Source organism: Lytechinus variegatus, chromosome 4, assembly GCF_018143015.1.
Source record: "Lytechinus variegatus isolate NC3 chromosome 4, Lvar_3.0, whole genome shotgun sequence".
NCBI classification, from domain to species: Eukaryota; Metazoa; Echinodermata; class Echinoidea; order Temnopleuroida; family Toxopneustidae; genus Lytechinus; species Lytechinus variegatus.
The window spans coordinates 29,078,650-29,104,585 of NC_054743.1; the positions used below are offsets into that span (position 1 = coordinate 29,078,650).

General features: G+C 35.3%; 1 protein-coding gene across 1 annotated transcript; it reads left to right on the forward strand.

Moving 5' to 3' along the window:
- The first annotated feature begins 2,861 nt into the window (after positions 1-2,861).
- LOC121412934 (uncharacterized oxidoreductase MexAM1_META1p0182-like) lies at positions 2,862-24,230 on the forward strand. The gene is made up of 9 exons (XM_041605696.1): positions 2,862-2,931; positions 5,742-5,881; positions 15,374-15,466; positions 16,703-16,847; positions 17,260-17,300; positions 20,029-20,101; positions 20,578-20,614; positions 22,578-22,641; positions 23,732-24,230. Exons 1-9 carry the CDS (start codon positions 2,862-2,864, stop codon positions 23,894-23,896), a joined length of 828 nt encoding a protein of 275 aa, XP_041461630.1. The 3' UTR covers positions 23,897-24,230.
- Positions 24,231-25,936: the final 1,706 nt, after the last annotated feature.

Consider the following 25,936-nt stretch of genomic DNA (forward strand, 5'->3'; position numbering starts at 1 on the left):
GACTTTACAACTTCTCTTGTCATGCTCGTAAAGATCTATTTTGTCATTTGAGCGAATACAGTCCACTCTTTTTTACAAGAATCTAAATTGAAATGTGTTTTAATGCCAGTTTGATAATGTATTTATTCAAAGTTAGGGTTCTGTTTATGTTTTTACTTCGATCTATCTGGTGGCTTCAAGAATCCCTAACAAAAGGCTCCTTAAAATTTGCAAACATCTTGTTCTTCTTTGGTAGTCGCACATGCAGTTTAGTGCACTGAAGGTCGAATTAATTGATAGCATACCTTGCAAAAGCACATTTAAAATATGATATATATATATATATTTCACAAGCAAGCATTACTATATTTGTTTCTGTGAAGGGCGCGCATTCTCAGCCCGTCATCAGTAGCAACATCTGTCTGAGGATGCGCTCTCTGGATTGATACCACACATTGAAACTCATGAAGAAGCCGGAGGACCAGTGGCGGACCGTGACCCGGAGGAGACAAAGCATTGGAGGGGCACAGCATTGTTCACAAACAATACAGTGCCCCTCCAATGCTTTGCCTCCTCCGAGTCACGTCCGCTACTGTGAGTGAACAATAAAAACTTTATTGGCAATGAAAGCATAATCATTATTTTGTTAGCTTACAGAAGGCAATACATGAAACATTACACCAAGTTTCGACAGCAAGGCAGAATGTACTGATGAGGTGACTGCTTGCTCAAACAGGTATCCACTCAACTGATATGACTCAGGATGGTTTTTCTCGTCCATTATGATTATTGCATGTGTTATTCGGTCAGCGTTGCTAACAGATGGGCTAGCAATATAACAGATATACTCTTTTCGAACTGCTACCTTTTTCGATAGATTCTTCGTTTTAAAATAAGTTATTTTCCAATAAAAAAAAGAATAACATGGCATGTAGCATTATATTTATCGTAATGTTTTGTATCATTTCTTTCATCTTATTTCAATAATATAAAGAAATTACAACGTATCATTATCACTTAATATGAATCGTAATGTAGACCTACTTCAAATTACGTTTACCTTTTATACAGAATCTGAAGAAAATTGTAAATGGAAAAAATAACATCATGATAAACTACGATATACTGATATTACTATAAAAACTTTCACATCATGAGTATGATTTTACCTGACAATGTATTAAAATTGTGAAGGACTTCTTGCCTTCTACCGACCTGTCACCTGAACTACAGCTCTTCCGGTCTATACATTATTATTTGTGGTGTGCCGCAAGGATGTCTTTGGCAGGGGCGTCGTTCTGTTTTTCAGATGGGGGGGGGGCAAAATCATGAATTAACTTTCAAAGGCGCTCGATCACACAAAACAAACAAACTCTCTCTCTCTCACACACACACACATACACACACACATAAACCCCTCAAAAAAAGTTTTGCAACTCAGTTTTGGGGAATGATATCTTTTTGGTTAATGCAGTATAAAAAATGAAACTGGTATCATTGGAAAGCTGAATTATTCCTCTTTACAATGACATGCTATTTACTGTGAATATGTAATCATGGAATATGCAGTCACCCTGAACATGGAGAATAGTCAGAAGTAAAATGTTGCAAAATGCATTGATTTCTAACAAGAGTCTCCATTTGTATAGAATTTCTAACATGCAGGTGACAGTGAATGCACTCGGTCCATCGTCGAAACAATTAGAAATTCGCTATTGGAAACGACGCATTTTGCAACATTTAATTTCTAACGTTGCTGCGTATTATCTTGTCTATGTATTTCATGTATTTCATGATAACACTAGCATTACAAATGACACATGATTGTAAAGCAGAATAATCATGCTTTCTAAAGATATCACTTTTACACATGATAATGGCACATTAAGAAAGTTACTAGCACTCAAACTTACAGTTTGAGTTGCAGAACTCAAACATGGCATGGCAACGAAATTTGCAACATTTAATTTTTTACATTGCTGCATATTTATCATGTCATGTGTATTTCATGATAACACTAGCATTACAAATGACACATGATCGTAAAGAGAAATAATCATACTTTCCGATGATAGCACTTTTACAAATGATGGCACACTAAGAAATTTATTAGCACTCAAACTTGAGTTGCAGAACTTTTTTGAGGGGTTTATATATATATATATATATATATATATATATATATATATATATATATTGTAAAGAAATGGATGAAGAGAACAATGGTAGGCGTAGCTTAAATCAAGGTTCCCCAGAGCTATCTACCATTGGTAATACCGAAAAAAAGTGTGTCTGCCGGGAATCGAACCCGGCCCCCCAGCTTTGAACGCCGGTGCCTTAACCACTAGACCACGGAGACGGGTTAGTGGCTTTTAAAAAAAAATACCATGCTAGTTCTTGTCCCATACCTTTTGTACATAGATTTCGTGACTCACCTTACACCAGAAGGTGGCTAAACTTACTCCATGTGTGATGTGTGGGGCAATTTGAGCCATTTGAAATTCATTTGTTTTCGAAGGTGACAGTGACGTTTAGTGTGGGGGTAGAATGTTATAGGAAGAATATATAGGTAATGAAATGTTCTGCAAGAATTGTATTTTAAGGCAAGGTAATTATTTCTAGAAGATTATAAATCAGAGAGTTTTAACATGAAAAAGGCAAAAAAATGGCTCAATGGCTCACACCCGCCTTTCCCTACACTCCTTTATCAAAATCTGCGCATATACATACATGCAGAACCAAAGAGGTTTGTTAACATTAATAATATGATCAAAGTCCGTTGGGTATTTTACCGGCAAAAATTATAGGCAGTTCAGTCTATCCATGGACCTATACATAAATATCTCGGCAAGCTAAGCAACTTGGTTTCAACGGATTGAAAAATGTCAGCACCACCTGGAAGTCCATCTATTCTTGGGGCATCCTTGAAAGGAAAAGTGGCCCTTATCACTGGTAAGTGACTACTGACTGAATACTTTATAAAATGATCATATAAGAGTATGAATGGAGTATATATTTTTAATGTAAGATAAGGATTTAAAAAACCGTCTCGTTCTATATTGTCAGACCATCATGAACTGTCCTGAGCGTATGAAAATCAAGGAAAGTTGTCAGATCTGACAAATAACCAGACATAGTCCAGGATAGCTAGGCCCCATAGACATGATAGAAACTTGACCAAACCTTGTTTTTTATATATACAATATTTTTTGATGGGTTCTTGTCAATTCGAGGGTGCTGATTACGAATCTGGATGATGGCACTCGTGTAACCTTGAGCATTTTCCGCAAATTGGCAAAATCCAATATGGCCGCCAAAATATGCAAATTACCCATGAAAATCCTAAAATTGTCCGCACATTGGCTATGGAATGCATGAAAGCGTGTGGCAGGAGTAAAATACACTCTGAAAAAATAATTGTTGACAAAATATTTATTTTCCTGATATTCAAAGTGGCCGCCATAGTCCATTGTATACTCTATTATGTACAATAAATACAAATAGGGAAAACCAATTTTCACAAAAATGAGCACCAAACCGCCCAAAAAGTAAAACTACAGTATTTAACACAAACTTTAAACCTGAATGATATATTTCGTTAGAAAATATGTCTTTAAACAGTATCCATTAATTTATCACATATATATGCATTTAAGTGATCACTCTTGTGATTTCTTTGCCCCTCTTTCTCATTGTTTGCATAATACTTTTAGGGCCTTTGGCAGCCATTTTTAAAACCAGAATACAACATTCATCACAATACATGGCATATTAATGATATATTTCGTTAACAGTTATGTTTTTAGTCAGTTTTCCACTCGTGTAATCTTAATAATATGCATTTTAGTGATCACTCTTGTGATTATTTTGGCCCCCATTACCATTGTACGCAACACTGTTTGGGCCAGTGGCGGCCATTTTAGATATCAAAATACAGAAATGTTCCCATTTATGATATAATGAATAATATATCTTGTTAGTAATATTGATTTGCATATATCACTTCGTTCATACATCGCGATTTTTTGCAGTTTAGTGCTCACTTTTGCGAAAGCTAGTTTTCCCTCTTTATATATTGACTGCGTGGGGTTGCCACGCAGTCAAGCTTAGCTTATAGTGACAACCCCTGCAACCTTCTAATAATCGATGTTTTAATCGAAAATGCAAATTTTTTTGTATGTTTTGCTTGTCAGTTATATGTATATTATTATTGTATTTTCTTTGTTGATATGTTCATGAAAAAGTGTTGCAGAAACCAATAAATGAAAAATGAAAAAAAATATTGTACATAATAGAGTATACAATAGACTTTGGCGGCCATTTTGAATATGAGGAAAATAAATATTTTGTCAAAAATTAATTTTTCAGAGATTATCTCACTCCTGCCACACAATTTCATGCATTTCGTAGCAAATGTGCGGACAATTTTAGGATTTTTATGGGTAATTTGCATATTTTGGCGGCCATATTGGATTTTGCCAATTTGCGGAAAATGCTCAAGGTTACACGAGTGGCATCATTCAGATTCGTAATCAGCACCCTCGAATTGACAAGAAACCATTAAAAAATATTTTATATATAAAAAAAAATGAAGGTTACGCCTCTTCTATCCTGGACTAACAGCAAATGTTGATGAAACGCCCGCTCCCCAGGTCAGTTGATGATGTGATAATGCAATGAGTTCGATACCATATTGAGTGAAATATAACTTATATGTAATTGAACTGATTTAAAATTCCATGAAGGACCAACAATCTTGTCGCGGCCTGATGGTGGTCTCAAGTTTAAGGGTTTGATGGTTGCCACTTTGACATATTGACGAGAGAGCGGTGTTGGCTCAGTCGGTAACGCGTCTGCCCGTCGAACCAAAGATCGTGGGTTCGAGTCCACCCCGGGCGGATGACTGAAGCCAGTGCGTTTGTGTGTAAACGTCTCTCCCATGTATCATAGATGCAGGCTATGTTACAATGGAAAACACTCCGTCCCTCGGATAGGACGTTAAATGGAGGCCCCGTGTAGAGGAGAGTCACCACCTTTGCACGTTAAGAACCCATTGCACTATTCGTATAAGAGTAGGGGGAAACCCCGGTGTAGTGGTCCACCTGCCATTCCCCCAATCAGTTATATCGGAGGAGAGACCTGCGGGTCACAGTGATTCAGTTCGCTTTTCGCCTCCCAGGCACAGGTGACGCCAAATAAATAATAAAATATTATGTAATATTTGTATATGTCAACTTTATTTTGTCATTGCACGCTCAGGCATACCAGTGCGGTAGAAGTCCAGGGAAAAGTTCAACAAAACTGTACTGCAATTGTTTATGAATTTGTTTCTGAGTCGCTATTTTATAAAAACAAATAATGCACTTGCTCTGTCGTGGGTAAAAGTAAATGCAGAGAAAGCTCGATCGGTTTCTTCAGATGGTGCACACTGGGCACTGACCGCCAGCGGCTCGTGCACAGTGCGTCACCTATCTATAGAAACCTCGCGTGCTCTGCATTAACTAACGCACTCGTATCATCGGCTGCATGCATTATTTGTATAATAATACGATGTGGTAGTTATGTCGACTCAACAAGATGAAACTTCGAAGCCATTTTGTCTAGTAGAATAGCAATTTAAAAGTTAAGTGTGTTATTTGTCCTACATTAATTCTAAACATTACAGGTCATCCTCTTAAAATAATTTTTTACTATACTGAAGGTATATTTACTTTTTCAAAGATGATTATATTCTATTTGTTTCCTTTGGATAATCATTTTAGGAGCTAGCTCGGGTATCGGAGCAGGTGTGGCCCGCTATTTCGCCTCTCTTGGATGTCGACTAGCCTTGACAGGTCGGAACATGGATAATCTTCAAGCAGTTGTTGAAGAATGTATCGAGAGAGGTCTAGAAAGAGATCAAGTGATTATGACTCTGAGCAATTCATTAATTCTACATATGAATTTTACAAGCCATTGAATACTTGAATTTTCTCTATTGAAAGCAATATATAACAATGGGGGCGGTCATGGTGGCTCACTGGTAGAGCGTCCGCCTCATGAACGGGAGGTCGTGGGTTCGATCCTCGGGCGAGTCATACCAGAGACTTTATAGACATAGCCCAGTCATTTTAGCCCAAATTTTGACCAAACTTGGAACAAATTGCAACAGAATTTTTTTATCACAATGCATTTCTGTGAGGTCCCTAGTACAATATACTAAAAGTCCCAAACTTGCAGAATAGGGGAAAGGCATCTAATTTGCATAAATCCAAGATGGCTGCCAATATTAATTGATATGCCTTATCCTTAATATTTTTTTGTACAGATAATGAAAAAATCTTGAAATGATTACGCAATTCACTATGATTAAGATATCATAAATCGATTGCAATCGTTTCTGGGACTGTCCGGTTTATATTTTTCGCAAAATGTGAGAAATTATGTTAAAATTTCCATGTTTTCGGTCAAAAAATTACATGTGCGTTGAAATCTTTCTGCTTTATCATTAGCATCAACAACTAATGTAAATGTAAAATACATCCGAATATATTATGCGATATTGCGATAAAGTGACACCAAAAACCAACCTCGTGTCCCAGTCATTCTTTTAGATCGACTACAACGCGATCGGTGGCATGCCTTTGAAGACAGTACAATATATTAAATCGGCCTTGCCTCGCCTTTGTTGGTGTGACTAACACGCGTATTATACAATGACGTATAGCGATACAAAGGTGTATATTACTTCATTTATTTAGGTTTTATTTCCACAAATCCGTTATGTTACAAAACTTTGATAACTAACATAACTAAGCTGAGCAACCAATGCACACGTAGACTATATAAGTATAAATAGCAAGCATTCTTAATCAATACATATTAATACATGTTTAAGTACATAAAACGGAAAAGTGGAGGAAACCTTAGAAGCAAAATGCTTGCTGTAGATAAGGTTCCCTTTTTATACATTACTTTTGATATAACAAATTAATAATAATACACGTGACAACATTTTATCAATCAAATTACACTGACAAAAACAAACCAACACAGAAACGTGACAAAAGAAAGAAAGAAAGAAAGAAACGAAGAAATAAAAGAAAAAAATAATAAGCAGCTGCCATCCAACAGAATTTTAGAAACTTTTGGATAATAAGCTCTGTGGACAAAAATACAATAGAGCATGCCAATAAAGAGCAATTTCAGTTTGTTTCATTATATCGAAGAAGAAGCTTTGCTTTCAAGTGATGTTTGAAAATATTGTAATTTTGTAGTTGCTTAAGTGTCATATCCAAGGAATTCCAATAAACTGGACCAGTATATACTATCGTCCTTTTCCTAAGTACTGTTCTCAACCTATGCAAGTGAAAGAATGACGACTGTCGGGTAGGATAAGTATGCAAATGTTGATTCTTTTGGAATAGTGATGTAAAAGCATGAGGAAGAGCATTTGAGTTCAATTGAAACATAAAACACCCTATAAAATAGAAATTATATAAATCATGCACCTTTAATATTTTATTGTTGAAAAATAAAATATTTGTGTGACTTAACCCATGCAAGTATACCGTAGTTCAGATAAGGTAGGATAAGTGTTGAGTACAAACCTTTCAAAATATGCATAGGAAATGACGATTTTAGTTTATTGATTACCCCAACATTCCTCGCAAGCATTTTACTTAAATTCAAATTATGCTCTTTCCAAGAAAGTTTATTGTCAATAATAAGACCAAGAAATTTTAACGAATCAACTATATCTATAACAGTATTATTAATGTAAACATTACTGGGTAACTGTGAAATAGAATTACTGAAAAACATACCTTGAGTTTTATTTATGTTAAGGGAAAGTTTGTTAGCGCATATCCATTCTCCAACAAGTCTGAGTTCAATATGAACTGTTTCTAATAGGATATTTGGATTTTTATGGGAAAAGAAAACGGAAGAATCATCAGCGAATAGGGTAAATGACAGGACCCGAGAAGAGTTTTGAAAGTCATTCATATACAAAATAAAAAGTAAAGGTCCAAGGAGAGATCCCTGAGGGACACCACAAGGTAGCTGTTTAAAAGACGAATTAACACCCTTAATAGAAACGAATTGAGACCTTCCTATGAGATAGCTTCTAAACCACTCCAAGGCCTTCCCACGAATACCGTAGTGAAAAAGTTTATAAAAAGTTTTTGTCTGAAACCAAATTGCGAATCTGCGAAAACATTATTACTTACAAAGAACGACATAGTACGATCAAAAATAAGTTTTTCTAACACTTTGGAAATTGACGATAGCAGTGATATTGGCCTATAATTATTGGAGTCTAAAGGATCACCTTTCTTCAATATCGGAATAACTTTAGCGATTTTCATTGCATCCGGTACAACACCTTGACTTATAGATAAATTGAAAATGTGCTCTAGAGGTTCAGTAATTTCATTTATGATATGTTTCAGCAAGAAATTACTAACTTCATCATGTCCCATACTTCGCTTGTCTTTCATATTTTTCACAATTTGTAAAATTTCTGATTAATTGGTTGGATTGAAAAATATTGAATTCTCATTTTTGTTCACATAAAGGATTATGATCAGCAGTTTGCAACGAATTAAACAGAATGTCCAAGTCAAGGTCGTTTGTTTCAGCAAAAGGTAATTCAGCCATTACAGTATTCATAGCTCTTTAATCTCAACAGTAAATTGCAACAAAATATGGAAATAAGACATTGTTGACTAGCTGCATAACACGATATAAAATCAGGAAAAAAACAAAAAAGGGTAACATGAAAACAAGACATAATAACAAGAACATGGAACAAAACAATCATTTTTGGCCGCAATAACATATTGGAATGACCTGCGCTAAGTCCTGAATTCAGGATTTAAAAAAAAAAATGTTATGTCTATAAACAAAATTATGCGAGAGTAAGGCTCGTAACTGAAAGGATTAACTGATGTTAAAAGCATCCAGCCCTATTATTAATATCTAATTATAAAACTAGCTGCTGTACAAACGTACTTTAAGATTTAACTGAATAAATAAATGTTGAAGTACGACAAAGTGAAGTCTGTACATTGAATCTCATCCTACTTGCTACTCACATTGACAATGAAAACCGTACTAAAAATACGGAGACTTTTAAGCATAGAGCTAGTAATAGCTCTATGATTTAACCAAGAAGGCATTTGAATTACGTAGACTATTGTTGTACATTATATGCGGCCAATTAGTCCAGGATAGGCCCCATAGGAAATTGACCAAACCTTGTTTTTTTATATATACAATATTTTTTTATGGTTTCTTGTCAATTCGAGGGTGCTGATTACGAATCTGAATGATGCCACTCGTGTAACCTTGAGCATTTTCCGCAAATTGGCAAAATCCAATATGGCCGCCAAAATATGCAAATTACCCATGAAATTCATAAAATTGTCCGCACATTGGCTGTGAAATGCATGAAATTGTGTGGCAGGAGTGAAATACAATCTTAAAAAATAATTTTTGACAAAATATTTATCTTCCTGATATTCAAAATGGCCGCCATAGGCCATTGTATACACTATCATGTACAATATGAATAGGGAAAACTATTTTTCACAAAAATGAGCACTAAACTGCAAAAATCGCGATGTATGAACGAAGTAATATATGCAAATCATCATTACTAATGAGATATATTACTTATTATGTCAAATATGGGAACATTGCTGTATTTCGATATCTAAAATCTAAAATAGCCGCCACTGCCACTATTATGTACAATGGCAATGGCCGGGGCCAAAAAAATTAGAAGATTGAGCATTAAAATGCATATTATTAAGATAAACGAGTGGAATACTGACTAAAAACATAATATGCCATTTATGTGGTAAATGCTGTATTTTGAAATTCAAAATGGCCGCCATAGCCCCTATATTCATCATGTACAATGCGAATAGAGAAACTAATTTTAACACGAGTAAGAAACATAACATAAAATAACCTCTACAAGCCCTAACTAAATTATGTAACATGCGAACAGGGAAACTAATTTTCACAAGAGTGAGAATCATAAAATGCATATAACTGTGATGTATGGGTAAAGATATTGTCTTTGTCTATTGTAATAAATGGTGTACTTTGAAATCCAAAATGGCTGCCATAGGTCCTAAAAGTATTGTGTACATTGTAACATGGGACATATAATTTTGACAGAATTTGGCTTTGCTTGACTCTAAATATTGCATATAATTGTGAATTGTGATGTAAAGGTGAATAATTGTCTAAAACCATGGTTTCTAACTAGATATATCATAATGTTGTGTAATTAAGGTGATAAATGCTGCATTTTTAAATTGAAAATGGCCACCATAGGCACTTATCGTATAATATTATACATTTTGGGTGGAGACAAATCATGTTCACAAAAAGGGCATATGGCAGCCATTTTGAATGTTGAAATACAGTATTTATCACCTAAATTACATAAGATATGATATATTTTGTTATAAATCATGTTTTCAGACAACATTCCACTCATACATCACCATTTGACCAAGCAAAGCCAAATTCTGTTCAAATGATTTGTTCCCATTCATATTGTGTATAATACTGTAAGGGACTGTAGCGGCCATTTTAACTTAAAAATAACCGTATTTATCACCTAACTGGCAGAATGAATGATATATCTTAATAGAAATTATGCTTTCAGACAATATTTTACTCATAGATCACTATTACGTGCATTTATGGTACTCACTCCTGTGAATATTGGATTCCCACTTTGCATTGTACATAATACGGTTAATGTCGATGGCGGCCATTTTGAAAGTCGAAATACAATATTTAACACAAACTTAAAACCTGAATGATATATTTCGTAAGAAAATAAGTTTTTAGACAGTATCCAATTAATTTATCACATATATATGCATTTTAGCGCTCACTCTTGTGATTTCTTTTCTCTCATTTCTCATTTCTGTATAATACTTTTAGGGCCTTTGGCAGCCATTTTGAATATCAGAATACAACATTCACCACATACATGGCATATTAGTAATATATTCCGTTAATAATTATGTTTATAGTCAGTATTCCAACTGTTTAATCTTCATAATAAGCATTTTAGTGATCACTCTTGAGAATTATTTGGCCCCCATTGCCATTGTACGCAATACTGTTTGGGCCAGTGGCGGCTATTTTAGATATCAAAATACTGCAATTTTCCCATATTTGACATAATAAGTAATATATCTCATTAGTAATGATGATTTGCATATATTACTTCTTCATACATCGCGATTTTTGCAGTTTAGTGCTCATTTTTGTGAAAATTAGTTTTCCCTAAGTTCATATTGTACATGATAGTGTAAACAATGGCCTATGGCGGCCATTTTGAATATCAGGAAGATAAATATTTTGTCAAAAATTATTTTTTAAGATTGTATTTCACTCCTGCCACACAATTTCATGCATTTCACAGCCAATGTGCGGACAATTTTATGATTTTCATGGGTAATTTGCATATTTTGGCGGCCATATTGGATTTTGCCAATTTGCGGAAAATGCTCAAGGTTACACGAGTGGCATCATTCAGATTCGTAATCAGCACCCTCGAATTGACAAGAAACCATCAAAAAATATTGTATATATAAAAAAACAAGGTTATGCCTCTTCTATCCTGGACTAAATGCTACGGACTATCGTCATGGCCTAAGTTACACTTAGGACTGTTTATCACCTGTGAATAAGAGACTAGTGAGTCTGAGTGCTTTATGGAAGTTGCAATGATACATCATACAGGTCATGGGTTAAATCAAAACACCCAGAGATAAACATAATAACAATTTATCATTTGCTTTCCCATAAAATGTACAATCTTCAAATAGATATTTTTATCAAAGATTGGAGTAACAAAATCAGTTTACTAAGCCAAAGTACAAAATATAAATACTAATTAAATGTTTCGAGGCCCTAGAATGATTTATGCCTTGTTTTGTGCTCTTTACAATGTATATGTACAGTATGATTACACACCAAAAAAAATTAAAGTGATATAAATAGAGCTATTTTTACCATTCATGAAGAACAGTAAGCATAATAATGAGAAACAAAATATGCTTTTACTTAATTGTGATGGTTTGACCATCACAATTCTCAAATACAATAAACTCGTTTGTTTGAAATTAAATATTTCTACCATGCCTACAGACCAAAACTTAAATTGATATGCGGGCAAAGGGCTTTTTCTACATATTAAAGTAACTTTTATGTTAATGAAATCTCTTAGAAAAAGTTAGAGGATGCATTGCTCTGCATGCTGCATGCAGTTACGTACGTTCAAGAACATCACGGCATAGTTCCGCAATAGCTTGTCAAAGTCACCCACCTTATCCGTAGTTCATCTATTAAAAATATCGTGCTTTTTGGAGCCCCCAATGTGACAAAGCGGTATTTTGCTACAAAGAAAAACACTTTTATTGTCTTGAAATCACTTGGAGACGAAAGAGCAGGCTTTTCTCTATCAGTTACATACAAAGACGTGATGGTACAGCAAATCCTACCCTTTCAGGAGTCTTCCGAAGTCACCAACCCCTTTTTGTATTTTGCTCATTTTTTTGGAAAATTCACACAATTTTTTTTTTAAGGCAATAGGCGTTTCCCCTTTGCAGTAAACCGATTTAATTGTTTTGTAAGCACTTGGGGATGAAAAATAGATTTTCTCCTATCAGCTAAATTTAAAGAAGTGCTGGCACAGCAAAGTCTATCCCCTACGGGGTTCGCTAAAGTCAATCACCCCTTTTCCATATTTTGCCAATTTATGGAAAAATCTATAAATCCGGAGCCCTCATTGAAGCAAAAGATGTTTCTGCTACAGTTTAATCCACTTTTATTGTTTTAAAACCACTTGGAAACAAAAGAGTAGCCTTTCTTCTATGTGCTACGTATAAAGAAGTGCTGGCACATCAAAGCCTACATCCTTTAGGGGGCTGCTTAAATCACCCCACCCCTTTAGCGTATTTTGCCCATTTCTTGTAAAATTTTGCAGCCCCATTGAGGTAAAAGGCGTTTCCCCTTTGCACTAGACAACTTTTATTCGTTGGAACCACTTGGAGATAACAAAATTAGATTTTCCTCCATCAGCTACATACATAGAAGTGCTGGCACAGCAAACCCAACCTCTCAGGGGTTTACCGAAATCACCCATCCCTTTTCCATATTTTGCCTATTTATGGAAAAATCTATCAATTCGGAACCCTCATTGATGCAAAAATGTTTATATATATATATATATATATATATATATATATATATATATATATATATACATATAGCAAACCGCTTTCATTGTTTCGTAACCACTTGGAGATAAAAAAAATCCTTTATCAGCTACATTATAAATGCTGGCTCAGCAAAGCCTACCCCCTCATGGGTTCCATAAGTCTCCCCACCCATTTTGCTTATTTTCCCCTCCTTATTTTATTTATAATTTATGGGGAAAATCTGCCAATTTGGAGCCCCTGTTGGGGCCAAACGTTGTTTCTGCTCTATAGCAAACATCTTTCATTGTTTCGTAACCACTTGGAGATAAAAAAAAGTAGATTTTCCTCTATCAACTACAATAAAGAAGTGCTGGCTCAGCAAAGCCTATTCCCCTTAGGGGTTCCCGAAGTCTCTCCATCCTTTTTGCTAATTTTTCCTCTTTCTTAAAACGAAATCGCATTTTTTGACCCCCCCCCCCCCCTATTCAGGCAAAAGGCATTTTTACTTTATGGTTAAGTCACTTTTATTATTTGAAACTCAAAGATGAGTAGGTTTAGTCTATCAGCGCATCGACCTTTCCCTCTTCAGGGACTCCAAATTGACAGATTTTCCCTTAAATTGGCAAAATACGGCGCATCGAAATACGGAAAAGGTGACTTCGGTATATAGTTTAATAGTAGTATAAGAGGATGTTGCAGGTCTAATAGCTACATCTTATTCTTCTCTTGAACTCTGAGATCGAGCAAGCAGAAAATGTCATTACTTTGGTGTACAATGTCACGTGACTAGCATATGATAGTTTCTGTACCTAGACCCTTTCATGTTAAACAATTAATACAGTCCAAATAGAATCGAATTTATGCATTTCATGTTAATAGTAACAATGTTCTTGTAGTATAAATCTTTGCTTACTGATATTTATGATATAGCGATAGTTTAAGGAAGTCAATGTGTGTAGCATATCGAGGCCGAAATTGACATGATTTGTAATCGGGTCTGAGTACATAGTATACACTAGCGTCGTCTGCTACGTATTAATGAGCGAATATGACCAAAATTAACCATATATGTTTATGCAAATTAGAACACTTTCCCCTATTCGGATCTTCTGGGACTTTTAGTATGGTCTTCTATGGACCTCAAAGAAATGTTCTGCATTGGAATAAATTCTATTGCAATTTGTTCCAAGTGAAAACATAAAATGACTGGACCAAAATGGGACCTTGCCTTTTTGCTATCGGCGCTCAGTAGTATTGGAGAAGGGTAATAACAACATGCTGTGCAGGTCCTTACTAAATAGGCTACCCTAAGTAAACAAAACGTTATTATTATCATTATTATAAAACTTATATTCCCTGTAATGTCTGATTAGTATGGCCCATGTTAGAACATACACTATACCTATGGATACCTATGGATGCTTCTGAACGCAGTTTAAGACTCTATATTCAGTTCCAAATTCTGTCTCCTTTTTAGGTTGGCCGGGTCATGTCCTGGTGGGTCAGCATCAAACTTGAACTTCACAGGTTCACATCTCCAATACTTATCCAATCCATTCTCGAAGCTGTGGACACTGGGTGCATTTACTAATTCATTACTTAGGCTATTCCAAGGTTTCCTCATTCTTATGTAAAAGGAATTCTTACGTTTCTCAGTTACTGACCTCGGAATGTACAATTTTTTATCATGACCCCTGGTAGGCCCCTGCACCTGTCCCAAATCTGGCACTACTTCCTGGTCATACCTGTGAAATAACTTGTATGTTTCGATCATGTCTCCTCGCGCACGGCGATAAGCTAATGTAGGAAGTTTTAGTTGAATCAATCTTTGTTCATATGGGAGGTTCTTAACCTCATGTACCAACTTAGTGGCTCTTCTTTGTACATTTTCTATTGCTTGAATATGTTTCTTTAAGTATGGACTCCATACTGCATGAGCATACTCCAAATGAGGTCTAATCAATGCTTTGTATAGGAGCAAGAAGTTCTCCTTGTGAAGATATACAAACACTCTTCAATAGTATAGGACTACGTAGGTTGGGTGGAATACAAGTTAGCCTACATATGAATATTTTTTCAAGACAGTATAACATTATCAAACTGACGAATGACAAAATCAATCACTTTTTCTAATCTTAATTTTCAAGATTCTTATATTCGTAATTCCAATCACATAGATCTTAACAATTCAGGCAAACTTTGAGGTTGAAAGCGATGTGAAGAAAACTGCAGACCAAACCATACAGAAGTTCAACCAGCTTGACATTTTGGTAAGATGTGCCAAAATTGGTCTTGATATTCGAACAAAGTCGTTCAAAAATCTGTACATTCATGTTTCACTGATTATGTTGTTCATTGATCATCATTCTGTCCACCTCTTTCATATGTGTAAAGGGCAAGTGACCCAGGGCAATGGTTTCAAACTTGTCAGCACACATGAAAACAATTATTTTTTAAACCTGCTGCTTATTTCAATTCAATATGTTTGAAGGTGGCAAACTTTAATCAACGTCACAGGTCGACTGTTCGTGTAATCGGTGGTTATTTGTTTGGATAGCGCCAGCACTAGGATCATCTTTATCTTGCATAGATACATTTTGTAACTCCGTTGTGTATTGACATTGTAACACGGCGTACTAGTTAATCAGCACCGCACAAAGTAAAGGTGTGGTAAATACACTACCAAGACATTCCACAGGTCTGTACGACACCAGGAAGAGAAAGGAAAGAAATAAAAAGGAGAAGAAAAAGAAATAGAAGAAGAGGAAGAAGATAAAAAGCGAGGGGTCACACAACATACAATTTTGCTGTGACAAAGCCCCCGATGTTACATTAACATTTTCATTCTCCAAACTCCAAACTTACTCAGTCGTTCCCTCGACTTACAAACACATCCCCATGACTTCAACAAGAATAATAAGTTGTGGATCGAGTGATAAGTCTAGGAAACGAGTTAATATGTCTCGGCGATGAATCATACAATTGTATAATCATGGCACTTAAAGTGATATTGGTTAACATTTGTTTGACTTTTAAAAAAATCTGAGCTAGAAGATCACACTTGTCACCCGGGTTGTCACCTGTGTCTGTGATATGTTACAAAAATGAAGCCCAGAAAAATTGCGTTCGAAAATAATTATTTCGTGCTTCAAAAATTGAAATATAAAGTGACCGGAAACACCATTTTAAATTCATCCCATACACTTATGTGTAGTATTTAGGCGTCTATAAGACACCTATTTACAAAATCAGGGTTTGCCTTCTGGTTTTAGCTTTGTATTCTCAATAATGGTTGTTTTCAGGGTTTATTAGTTCTAATACATGCACTTGTACACATGTTTCAGCTTGGTTTGAGAATTTTTTAAATCGACTGCTCACAAAGTTAAACAATACCTTTAAGGTTCTATAGATTTGATGAAACAACGAATGGCATGTTGCTAGTAAAATACAAGGGCTATTCCTCTTTTCATTACATTCTGAAATCACTTTTGATTATTTTCTTATAGGTCAACAACGCAGGAACTGCTTTCTTTGAAGCAGGCTTGGAAGAGACGTTATCATTGGAAAATTTTGATACGACCTTTGCAGTGAATGTCAGAGCACCCCTACAGCTAACCCATCTTCTAACTCCATACTTAATCGCGTCAAAAGGTCGGAATGAATGATTTTCGTTCAACAGGTTGAACAATGATAAGCAAATATCTATTTATTAAAAAATCATAAGACCCCCCTTTTCATTAAGAAGTGAACATAGGAAAAACAGTTATATTAGTCAGTTTCTAATAGAAAGCTATTTTGGAAACGAAATATTTGAAGGTTAGTGCAAAGTTATTTTAACACCTAGAATATGATATTCATGATAGACGATATAATTATTAAGCGAATAATAAAAAAAAATCTTGGAGATTAAGCGTCATATGCGATGCACGTGCCAATGTTCGCTTTAATTATCCCCGGATGTGGTCAATAGCAGAGAACTTTATGGGGAGTCGGGTATAGTTTCTTGATCTATGGTCATGATAACAATCATTTTAACATTAACTTTATTCGTCTATTTTGACAGGCACTGTTGTTAATAATTCTAGCGTTTATGGAATCAGAACTGTGAGTGTAAATCGTTATTTTTTTTAATTAGTTTCTTGTAATTTGCATTCATGCGTCTTGCATTAATCTAGTTTTGCTTAAAATAATTTGGAAAATAGAAGGGGGGAAGAAACACAGTAATGTGTCTAAATGAATGGAGTTTTTACAGCCTGAAGTTACAACCTTAAAGGAGAAATATATTGATTATGAATGTGGTCTTATTATATATCAGTGGAAAGGTAATGATGTGGGGATCATCAGTGGGTCATTCAAAAATACCGAAAATAATACAAAAAGGTGAAAATCGCCGATTAAAAAACGCTAAAATGCCCCTCCGAAATATGCCTCGCATCGGTCTCTGAATTGACTGGAATTTGATGACGTCACTGTCTGTACGAGAGGCGTGATTGGCTCTCCCACGTGAAGCTCCACTTGCATGCAAAACCTGTTGCGTGGGTACGTTTTCTCCACACTGTCACTGAATACTTCTATCACGAAATGAAAGAAAACCCAGAATTTTATCTAGATTTGGATTTTCAAATTGATGATTTTAAAGATGAAGAGAATGATGATGAAGTGAACAACACAGTGAGGTAGTTGGAGGTAAATAATGGGGGAACAATGCCGATGATTATGATGAAAATTCAACTTGCATGACGATCACAAGTAAAGTCATGTACATGCCGATTCGCTACCAACTCATGCAGCTGCTGCTACAAGTGGTAGCTATACGTACACCGCGCGGGCCAAATTAAATCCATGAAAATGAATAACCACATCCAGAGAGAGTCTATCATAAGAAGGAAAATAATGATATAACTGTACTTACATACAAGTGAATAATCCGAATTAACCTGAAAGCAAATCAACTCAACGAATAGCAGCAGACGATATGCACCGACGATAAACTTCATGTGGCTGGGATAGATTGTCACTCGTTCTGTTAGATGTAATTTGTAACTCATTAATTTGACAAAATTACGAAACTCGGGGAATTATTTCTATATATAAAAATATAGTAACATCTCTTATTATTTTTTGTATTACGATAAAACCTCTTTTGAAGGAAAACGTTGAGATAAACTAAAATTACTTTTAAATCCCCCCCCCCCACATGCGTAGCTTGTATGTCATTGCAAACAAACCATCGCAAACATGCACGTATCCCTTCCTTGCTGATTGAGAGCTGTGCAAAACGTGCATAGATCTATTCTCTCAGTCTCAGCCAAGGCGAGCAAACAATACGGCATGTGTTGTTGTGATGGTTTGTTTACGATCACATAATGCTACGCATGATGGGATGATCTTTTACATCTAATTTACCTCAACGTTTTCCTTCAAAACAGGTTTTATCGTAATTCAAAAAATGATGAGATGTTACTATATTTTTATATAGAATAATAATTCCCCGAGTTTCGTAATTTTGTCAAATTAATGAGATAAAAGTTACATCTAACAGAACGAGTGACAATCTATCCAGCCGGATGAAGTTTATCGTCAGTGCATATGCCATATCGTCTGGTACTATTCGTTGAGTTGATTTGCCTTCAGGTTCGGATTATTCACTTGTTTGTAAGTACAGTTATATCATTTTCCTTCTTATGATAGACTGTCTGGATGTGGTTATTCATGTTCAGCATGAATTCAATTTGGCCCGCGCGGTGTAGCTAGCACTTCCAGCAGCATGAATTGGTAGCGAATCGGTATGTACATGACTTTACTTGTGATTGTGTTGCAAGTTGAATTTTCATCATCATCATCGGCGTAATTCCCCCAATTTACCTCCAACTACGTCACTGTGTTGTTTCACTTCATCATCATTCTCTTCATCTCAAAATCATCAGTTTGAAAATCCAAATCTAGATAAAATTCTGGGTTTTCTTTCGATCATTTCGGGATCGAAGTATTCAGTGACAATGTGGAGAAAATGTACCCTTGCAACAGGTTTTGCATGCAAGTGGAGCTTCACGTGGGAGAGCCAATCACGCCTCTCGTACAGACAGTGACGTCATAAAAAATCCCCAATTTCGCGGACGTAATTCTGCGTGTTTGAAGCATTCAGAGAGAGAACTTTAAACTATCAATTAACTGAGTTTCATCCGTCTCCATGATAAATGATGTACACCATCGTGTTCTCCTTATTTTCTCCTTTATTGTGATATATGATTCTCCAGTTTTACGATTTTCAATATATTTCTACTTTAAATGGAATAGTACACTTACATTGATATGAAAAAAAGACTGCCCGCTTGAATTTGTACACAATATTCTATAAAAACGCATTTGATCAATCTTAGAAGAAGACATATTTAGTGCAGTACATCAAAGGTTATAAGATTAGGGGCTCGGCACAGTTACATTTTTATTTTACCAAGAAAATTTTAGTTGTTTTTTTTTCCCCAAATATTTGAGCTTATACTGTGAGGTCTTAGACTGATGAAAGTAGGGAGAATTAAGACACAAGAAAAATCTAAAATATGCATTATTGTCACCTTACAACCAAAATATCCTATCTGCATTATCTGCCCATAGCACCAGTCCACTGTCGTGTTTTAGTTCAAAGTCGAAAATAATTACTTATTTGAAGTTTTTAGTTTGATATCATACCAGCTTGGCGTTTACCAGCAAAAACGCTGTCCAGCCGAGTTCCTACGGGAGTTACCCTAAACAGAAACAGAAATTGTGATTGTAAATATTTACTTTACTTTCTTAAATTTCATACCCACTATCTTTATCATTGCTTCTTTAGCCTCCGATCAGGGCGTTAAGCTACGGTTTAAGTAAGGCAGCCCTAAATCACATGACAAGGTGTATCGCTGAAGGTATGTTTATCTTGGTCACTCCCAAGACTCATGTAGCTCTGTGCTTTTCTAAAATTAAAAAAAAGTGGATAAGGGCAAATGACGGTATGAGAAGGTAACCATTCGAATATTTGTTTATTTTTGCCATGCGAAAGTTCCTGCAAAGTCCGGGTGTTTCAATCATATTTTTATTTTTAAAAATTAAACATTATGATCATAGAGATGTAGTCTGTGTACGATTTGAGAACTTACAGGGTCCTGGCAACGATGTTTTTGCTGGGGGTGCTGAAGTAAATTTGACAAGAAAAAAAAAATTTCACTGCAAAATGAAGCTCGTTTTGCTACCGAGAAATTCGACAATTTCTTTTCTGAGTGATTTAGCGCCATTATGCTACAACGCCTTGAAGGGCAGATAGTGGACTGTCATAATGTAATGTATACATATTGGTTGTTTCTTTTCGTTCGTCTATTAATGCGTTTTATTTTTCACGAAACAGAACTGGCACCTCAAGGAGTCAGAGTTAATGCAGTAAAGTAAGTTTGCGAAGATTTTTTTTCGCAAAGTTGAATCCTTTTCATTTGAAACATCAATTTAATTTTCATCATAAAACAAGTTATTCTGACAATTCAGGACCTGAAAATTATGGTAATCATAGTCCATTGGTGTACAGATGGGGCCTTAGAGGCACTACCCCCCCCCAAAAAAAAAAGAATGAAGACCAAGACAACAAAGAAAGAAAGGGAAGAAAGGGAAAGTCAGAAAGTATAGGGGGAAATATTTCATTATTTTCGGATTATGTCAAAATCTCTCGCAATTTTTTGTTTGCTTGCTCGCATTTTTGTTTTTATATAGAAAGTTTGCCCGATACCCAATACCTAGCCCCTTAAGATTTTGGCTTGTTACGTCACTATCATGGTAATGATAAAGGGGGTCTAAATTCGGCAATAAATTTATTTACTTGAAAAATAATGTAAAGGAAGCATATCCAAAATATTAGAGAATAATTGCAGCATAATTTTTTTAAGTTCTTAGATACTTTTTATTTTCTAAATTCAAACGAAATCAAGATTCAGGAAAAGACATTCAACTGACTAGCCCTATACGATAAATCTACAAACATAATGGCAAACATAGAATATATAATGAGTATTTATGGACTTAAGCAAGCCTTAGATACCTTTGACCACCAAATTTTACTTTAAAAAAAACTTGAAAAATATGGAATTAAAAAATCACATTATCATAGTTTGAGAGTTATTTGAAAGAAAACAATATGTGATTAACAATAGTATTTTTTCCTATTTATAGTCAATAAAATGCGGAGTTCCTTGAAAGTCAAGTCCACCCCAGGAAAATGTTGATTTGAATTGAATAGAGAAAAATTAATTTGGCATAAAGCTGAAAAATTCATCAAAATCAGATGTAAGGTTGGAAGTTTTTGTCACGAAACAATAATAAGCACAACTCAGTGACATGCAAATGAAACAGTCAATGATGTCCCTCACTTACTATTTCAGATGTAAGATTTATGTCATTTTAAAGTTTCGCTTATTTTTAACAAAACAGTGATATGCACAAATCAGTGACATTCAAATGAGACAGTCGATGTCCTTCACTTACAATTTCTTAAAGGACAAGTGATGATGATGAGCTAGCATTATTACCTTCGTGTATACGCTGGTGAAAGTGGTGAATTATTATGATCTAGTCCCGGGGGGCACTTACATTGACGAGTGGATACCATGCGCGACCAAAAAAATACGTAAAAAGGATGTCTTTTTCAAGATAGGGCACGTTACGTACGTAACGTGGTAAGGGTGTCAAAAGCACAAAAATAATGAAAAAGTGGTATCTATTTTGCGAGGAAAGCTACGTGTGTAGGGTCAAATTTACGGGGGTGATAAAACAAAATTAAAATATTTTATAAATGATGTCCTTTTTGCCCTAACACTACATGTTTAGAGTCTGATTTGAGCGAGGTGTGGGAGGTGGGCCTGTACTAAACCCAATAGGTAAAGTTAAAACCGACGACTGACGCCTGTGACAATTGAAATATTGCTGTACTTGTTTTAGGGCTTCAATTCAGGGGGGCGTTTCATGAAAGGACTTGTCGGACGTTTTATCCAACAAGTCCAATTTTATCCGACAGTTACTATAGGAACAGTGCCTCTCAGCCAATCAAAATCATGGAAAGATGTCAGATCTGACAACTTGTCGGATGAAAATATTGATGAAACGCTCCCCAGGGAATACTTGCCAAAAGTATCATTTGTTTCCAATACTTGTTAAGGGTAGGGTTTAACACGCCAATACTTGTTAAGGGGTGCATTTTCAGTATATGGAAAATACGTGTTTAGGTTGCTTTTCGAGACCCCATGGTATCCACTCGTGAATGGAAGTGGCCCCCGGGGATTTATTGAAAATGCTTCAATATCTTATCATTTCGTCATCCCAACCAATGAAAGACGTGTGTATGCTTATTGTTTTTTTTTACAGCCCTGGTGTAATTCCTACTCAAATAGCGGCGCGAGCAGGACTTTCAGATGAGCAAGTCCAAGAGGTGTGTTGTTCCGTTACCTTTACACAATAAAAACGGTGTTTAATAGTTTATACAACGCTGTTCACTATACATGCTATATGAACCTCACATCAGTTGTTTAACAGTATAACCCTAAAAGGACAGTGGGCATGGTGCCCCCTCCCCTTGCATTAGGCACATGCATATACTCATTTCTTCATTATTGTGTAGGATAATTTCAGCAAGCCCGCGAAATCGTGAGAGTATGTCTTTTCACATGTGGGCACGGTCTTATGACAAAGTTTGTGGATGGAGTTAGACCACTCTCACTTCAAGCTTTTATTTTGCATCTGCATCTTTATATGTAAATAAAGTTTATGACAAAATCATTAAGAAACCGATATGATTACCCGAAATGTTGATTCATGCTGGCTCGTTTGGCTTACCTTTTGAATTTTATGTATTAGAATGAATATCATAAAAATACTTAAGTATATTTAAAGGACAAGTCCATCCCAACAAAAGTTGATTTGAATAAAAAGATAAATATCAGACAAGCACAATACTGAAAATGTCATCAAAATCGGATGTAAAATAAGAAGGTTATGGCATTTTAAAGTTTCATTTATTTTCACACAACAGATATTTTATGCACATCCTTGTCGGTATGCAAATGAGGAGACTGATAACATTATCCACTCATGCACTATATTTCTTTTATATTTTATCATATGAAATATTCTAATTTTCTCCTCATTGTCAAGTGAAACGAATAATTCCTCCTGAACATGTGGAATTAGCATTATTTAATACCCTATACGGTTCAGTCAAGTTGGTCCTCATTGTCAAATCTGTAAAAAAAATGAATATTGTATTATTACAACAATAAAAAAAAGAAATATTTAGTGAGGGACATCATCGACTGTCTCATTTGCATGCCAATGGGTTGTGCATATCACTGTTTTGTGAAAAATTAGCGAAACTTTAAAATGTCACACCTTTCTTATTTTACATCCAATTTTGATGAAATTTTCAGCGTTATTCTAGTTTGATTTTTCTTTATTGATTCAATCAACGTTTTTCTGAGGTGGAGTTGACCTTTAATACATATCTTCTGATTTATGTATTTCAGTGGCTGGAGTTCCATAAGAAAACTCATGCCATGCGCAGAACTGGGACTGTTGAAGAAGTGGCTAAACTCGTTGCATTTCTTGCGTCCAGTGACTCGTCCTTTACCACCGGGGAAACTGTCCTGACAGACGGAGGGAATCATCTCTTAGTAACCGCTCTTGATTAGAAGGAATGGTTGTTCTTGTTATTAGCATTAAATGGGAATCCAACCCAAATAAAAAAGAGGTTTTAGAGGAAACACTAAAATCAGAGAAGTAGATATAATATGTGAAAGACCATTGATCTTGCTTTTTTTCCTTTTTTTCTTTTAAACTTTTCATTCAGATAGGTTCAAATTCAAATTTCTACCATGTTGTATTTCTGTTTTGTTTACATTGTTCATACGTATATGTTATAGGAGGTTGCATCCTACAAGCTTCGCCTTTTAGCAGCATCCTCCGTTTCCGTCCTGTCATCTTGATTATTATACATAATAAGTTTCTTTGTCTTATTGATTATAATTATATCAAGATGTATGCAACAAAACTATCGTAAATGTAAATGATTGTTGGAAATCGAAAAATAAATGAAATGAAATGAAAGGTTGTTCAAAACCGGACAATCAGTAGGAAATTATCATTTTTTTAAATCTAAAAAATGATAATCACTATATCACTGGAGACTTGAAATTGGCTGCATAATGAGATGTCGTATAGTGATGCAGGGCAAGGACTACTCTTTCCATTTACTCCGATCCATAAAATGGCTAAATGTCACATTTCTACAACAGTTTCATTTCAAATTATAATTATTTTTCTTTCATGAGAACGTTCTACTCTGATTATAATACTGCCCGAGCAGTATAGGTAATTAAGAGAAAACTACAATTCCCTGATTAAGTGACCTGTGGATTGTTATTTACCCAGTTGCCGATTTGAAATTTACATAGTCTCAGGGATGCTAATTGTAAAAGTTCAGTCCACCTCAGAAAAATGTTGATTTCAATCAATATAGGAAAAATCACACAGCATACCGTTGAAAATTTCATCAAAATCGAATGTAAAATAAGAATGATGACATTATGAAGTTCCGCTATTTTTTAATACAAAATAATGCACAACTCGATGATATGCAAATGAGAAGGTAGACGATGTGTCTCTCTCAATTTTCCCTGTTCTTTATTGTTTGAATTATACAAGTTTTCGAGTTTTCAGATTCGACAGTAATGACCATTTTGAATGACCCAAAATTGTTAAAACAATTGTAATTCCGCGTGTGTAGGGAGGAATAGTTTTTTGTTTCACATGACAGTGAGCAGATGAGTACCGAGTAGAAAATTATAATATTTCTTATAGAGTTATGCAAAAGAAATAGTGGTTGATGCAGCTGTCATTACTCCCCTCATTCGCATGCGGTCCAAGATGTGAAATTAAGGAAACCTTAGAATCTTAGAACTTTTTTATTCCACATCCGATTTTGATAAAAAAAATGTGTTGTTGGATTTTTCTCGTTTTACTCAAATCCACTTTTACAGTGTAATAGTTGGAGTGGACTTGTCCATTGAAACAACCATGATTTTCTTATTGTCTGATTTTTTTTTTTTTAACCCTCTCCATTCTGTTTTATTAATTTCTCTCTATCATTGACAAGGCTGGATTCCCCTTTAGGTATATAAGCTACATGAACCATTTTAGAACAAACGTTGAAGTATATATAGACCTAATGCAGCACCTGAGGCGTGGCTCTATAGGGCAGCGGGAGGGGCTGAGGTTGATGGTCAATCCAACACAAAAAATAATTAAAAATTGCCATCGAGTTGAAACCTCTGGTGGTCAATACGTAAGTGTTGACAAATTTGACAAAAATACGGCGTAGAAACAAAATCGTGAGTTAGCGAAGTGAGCGAGCAACATTTTCCGAACCCTGTATACCTTATGGCAAACTATTTTTTTGTATACTTTGACACTAAGTTTGGAGGGCAAGGGCCGTCTGTATGATATCGCCCGATCCCTTGGTCCGCCACAAAAAAATAAATCCATTTCGATTGATATGCTCTACATTCTAAGAACAGTTTACCCAACATTGGGTAAAATGGGAACATGTATGCTTGCTGGGTGATATGATACCAAATACTATGTAAATTTTATGCAATGTTGTGTTGCAATTTTAAGATAACATTTATTTCTCCCTTAATTACAATGCAGGACCTATTCGTAAAACATTATCA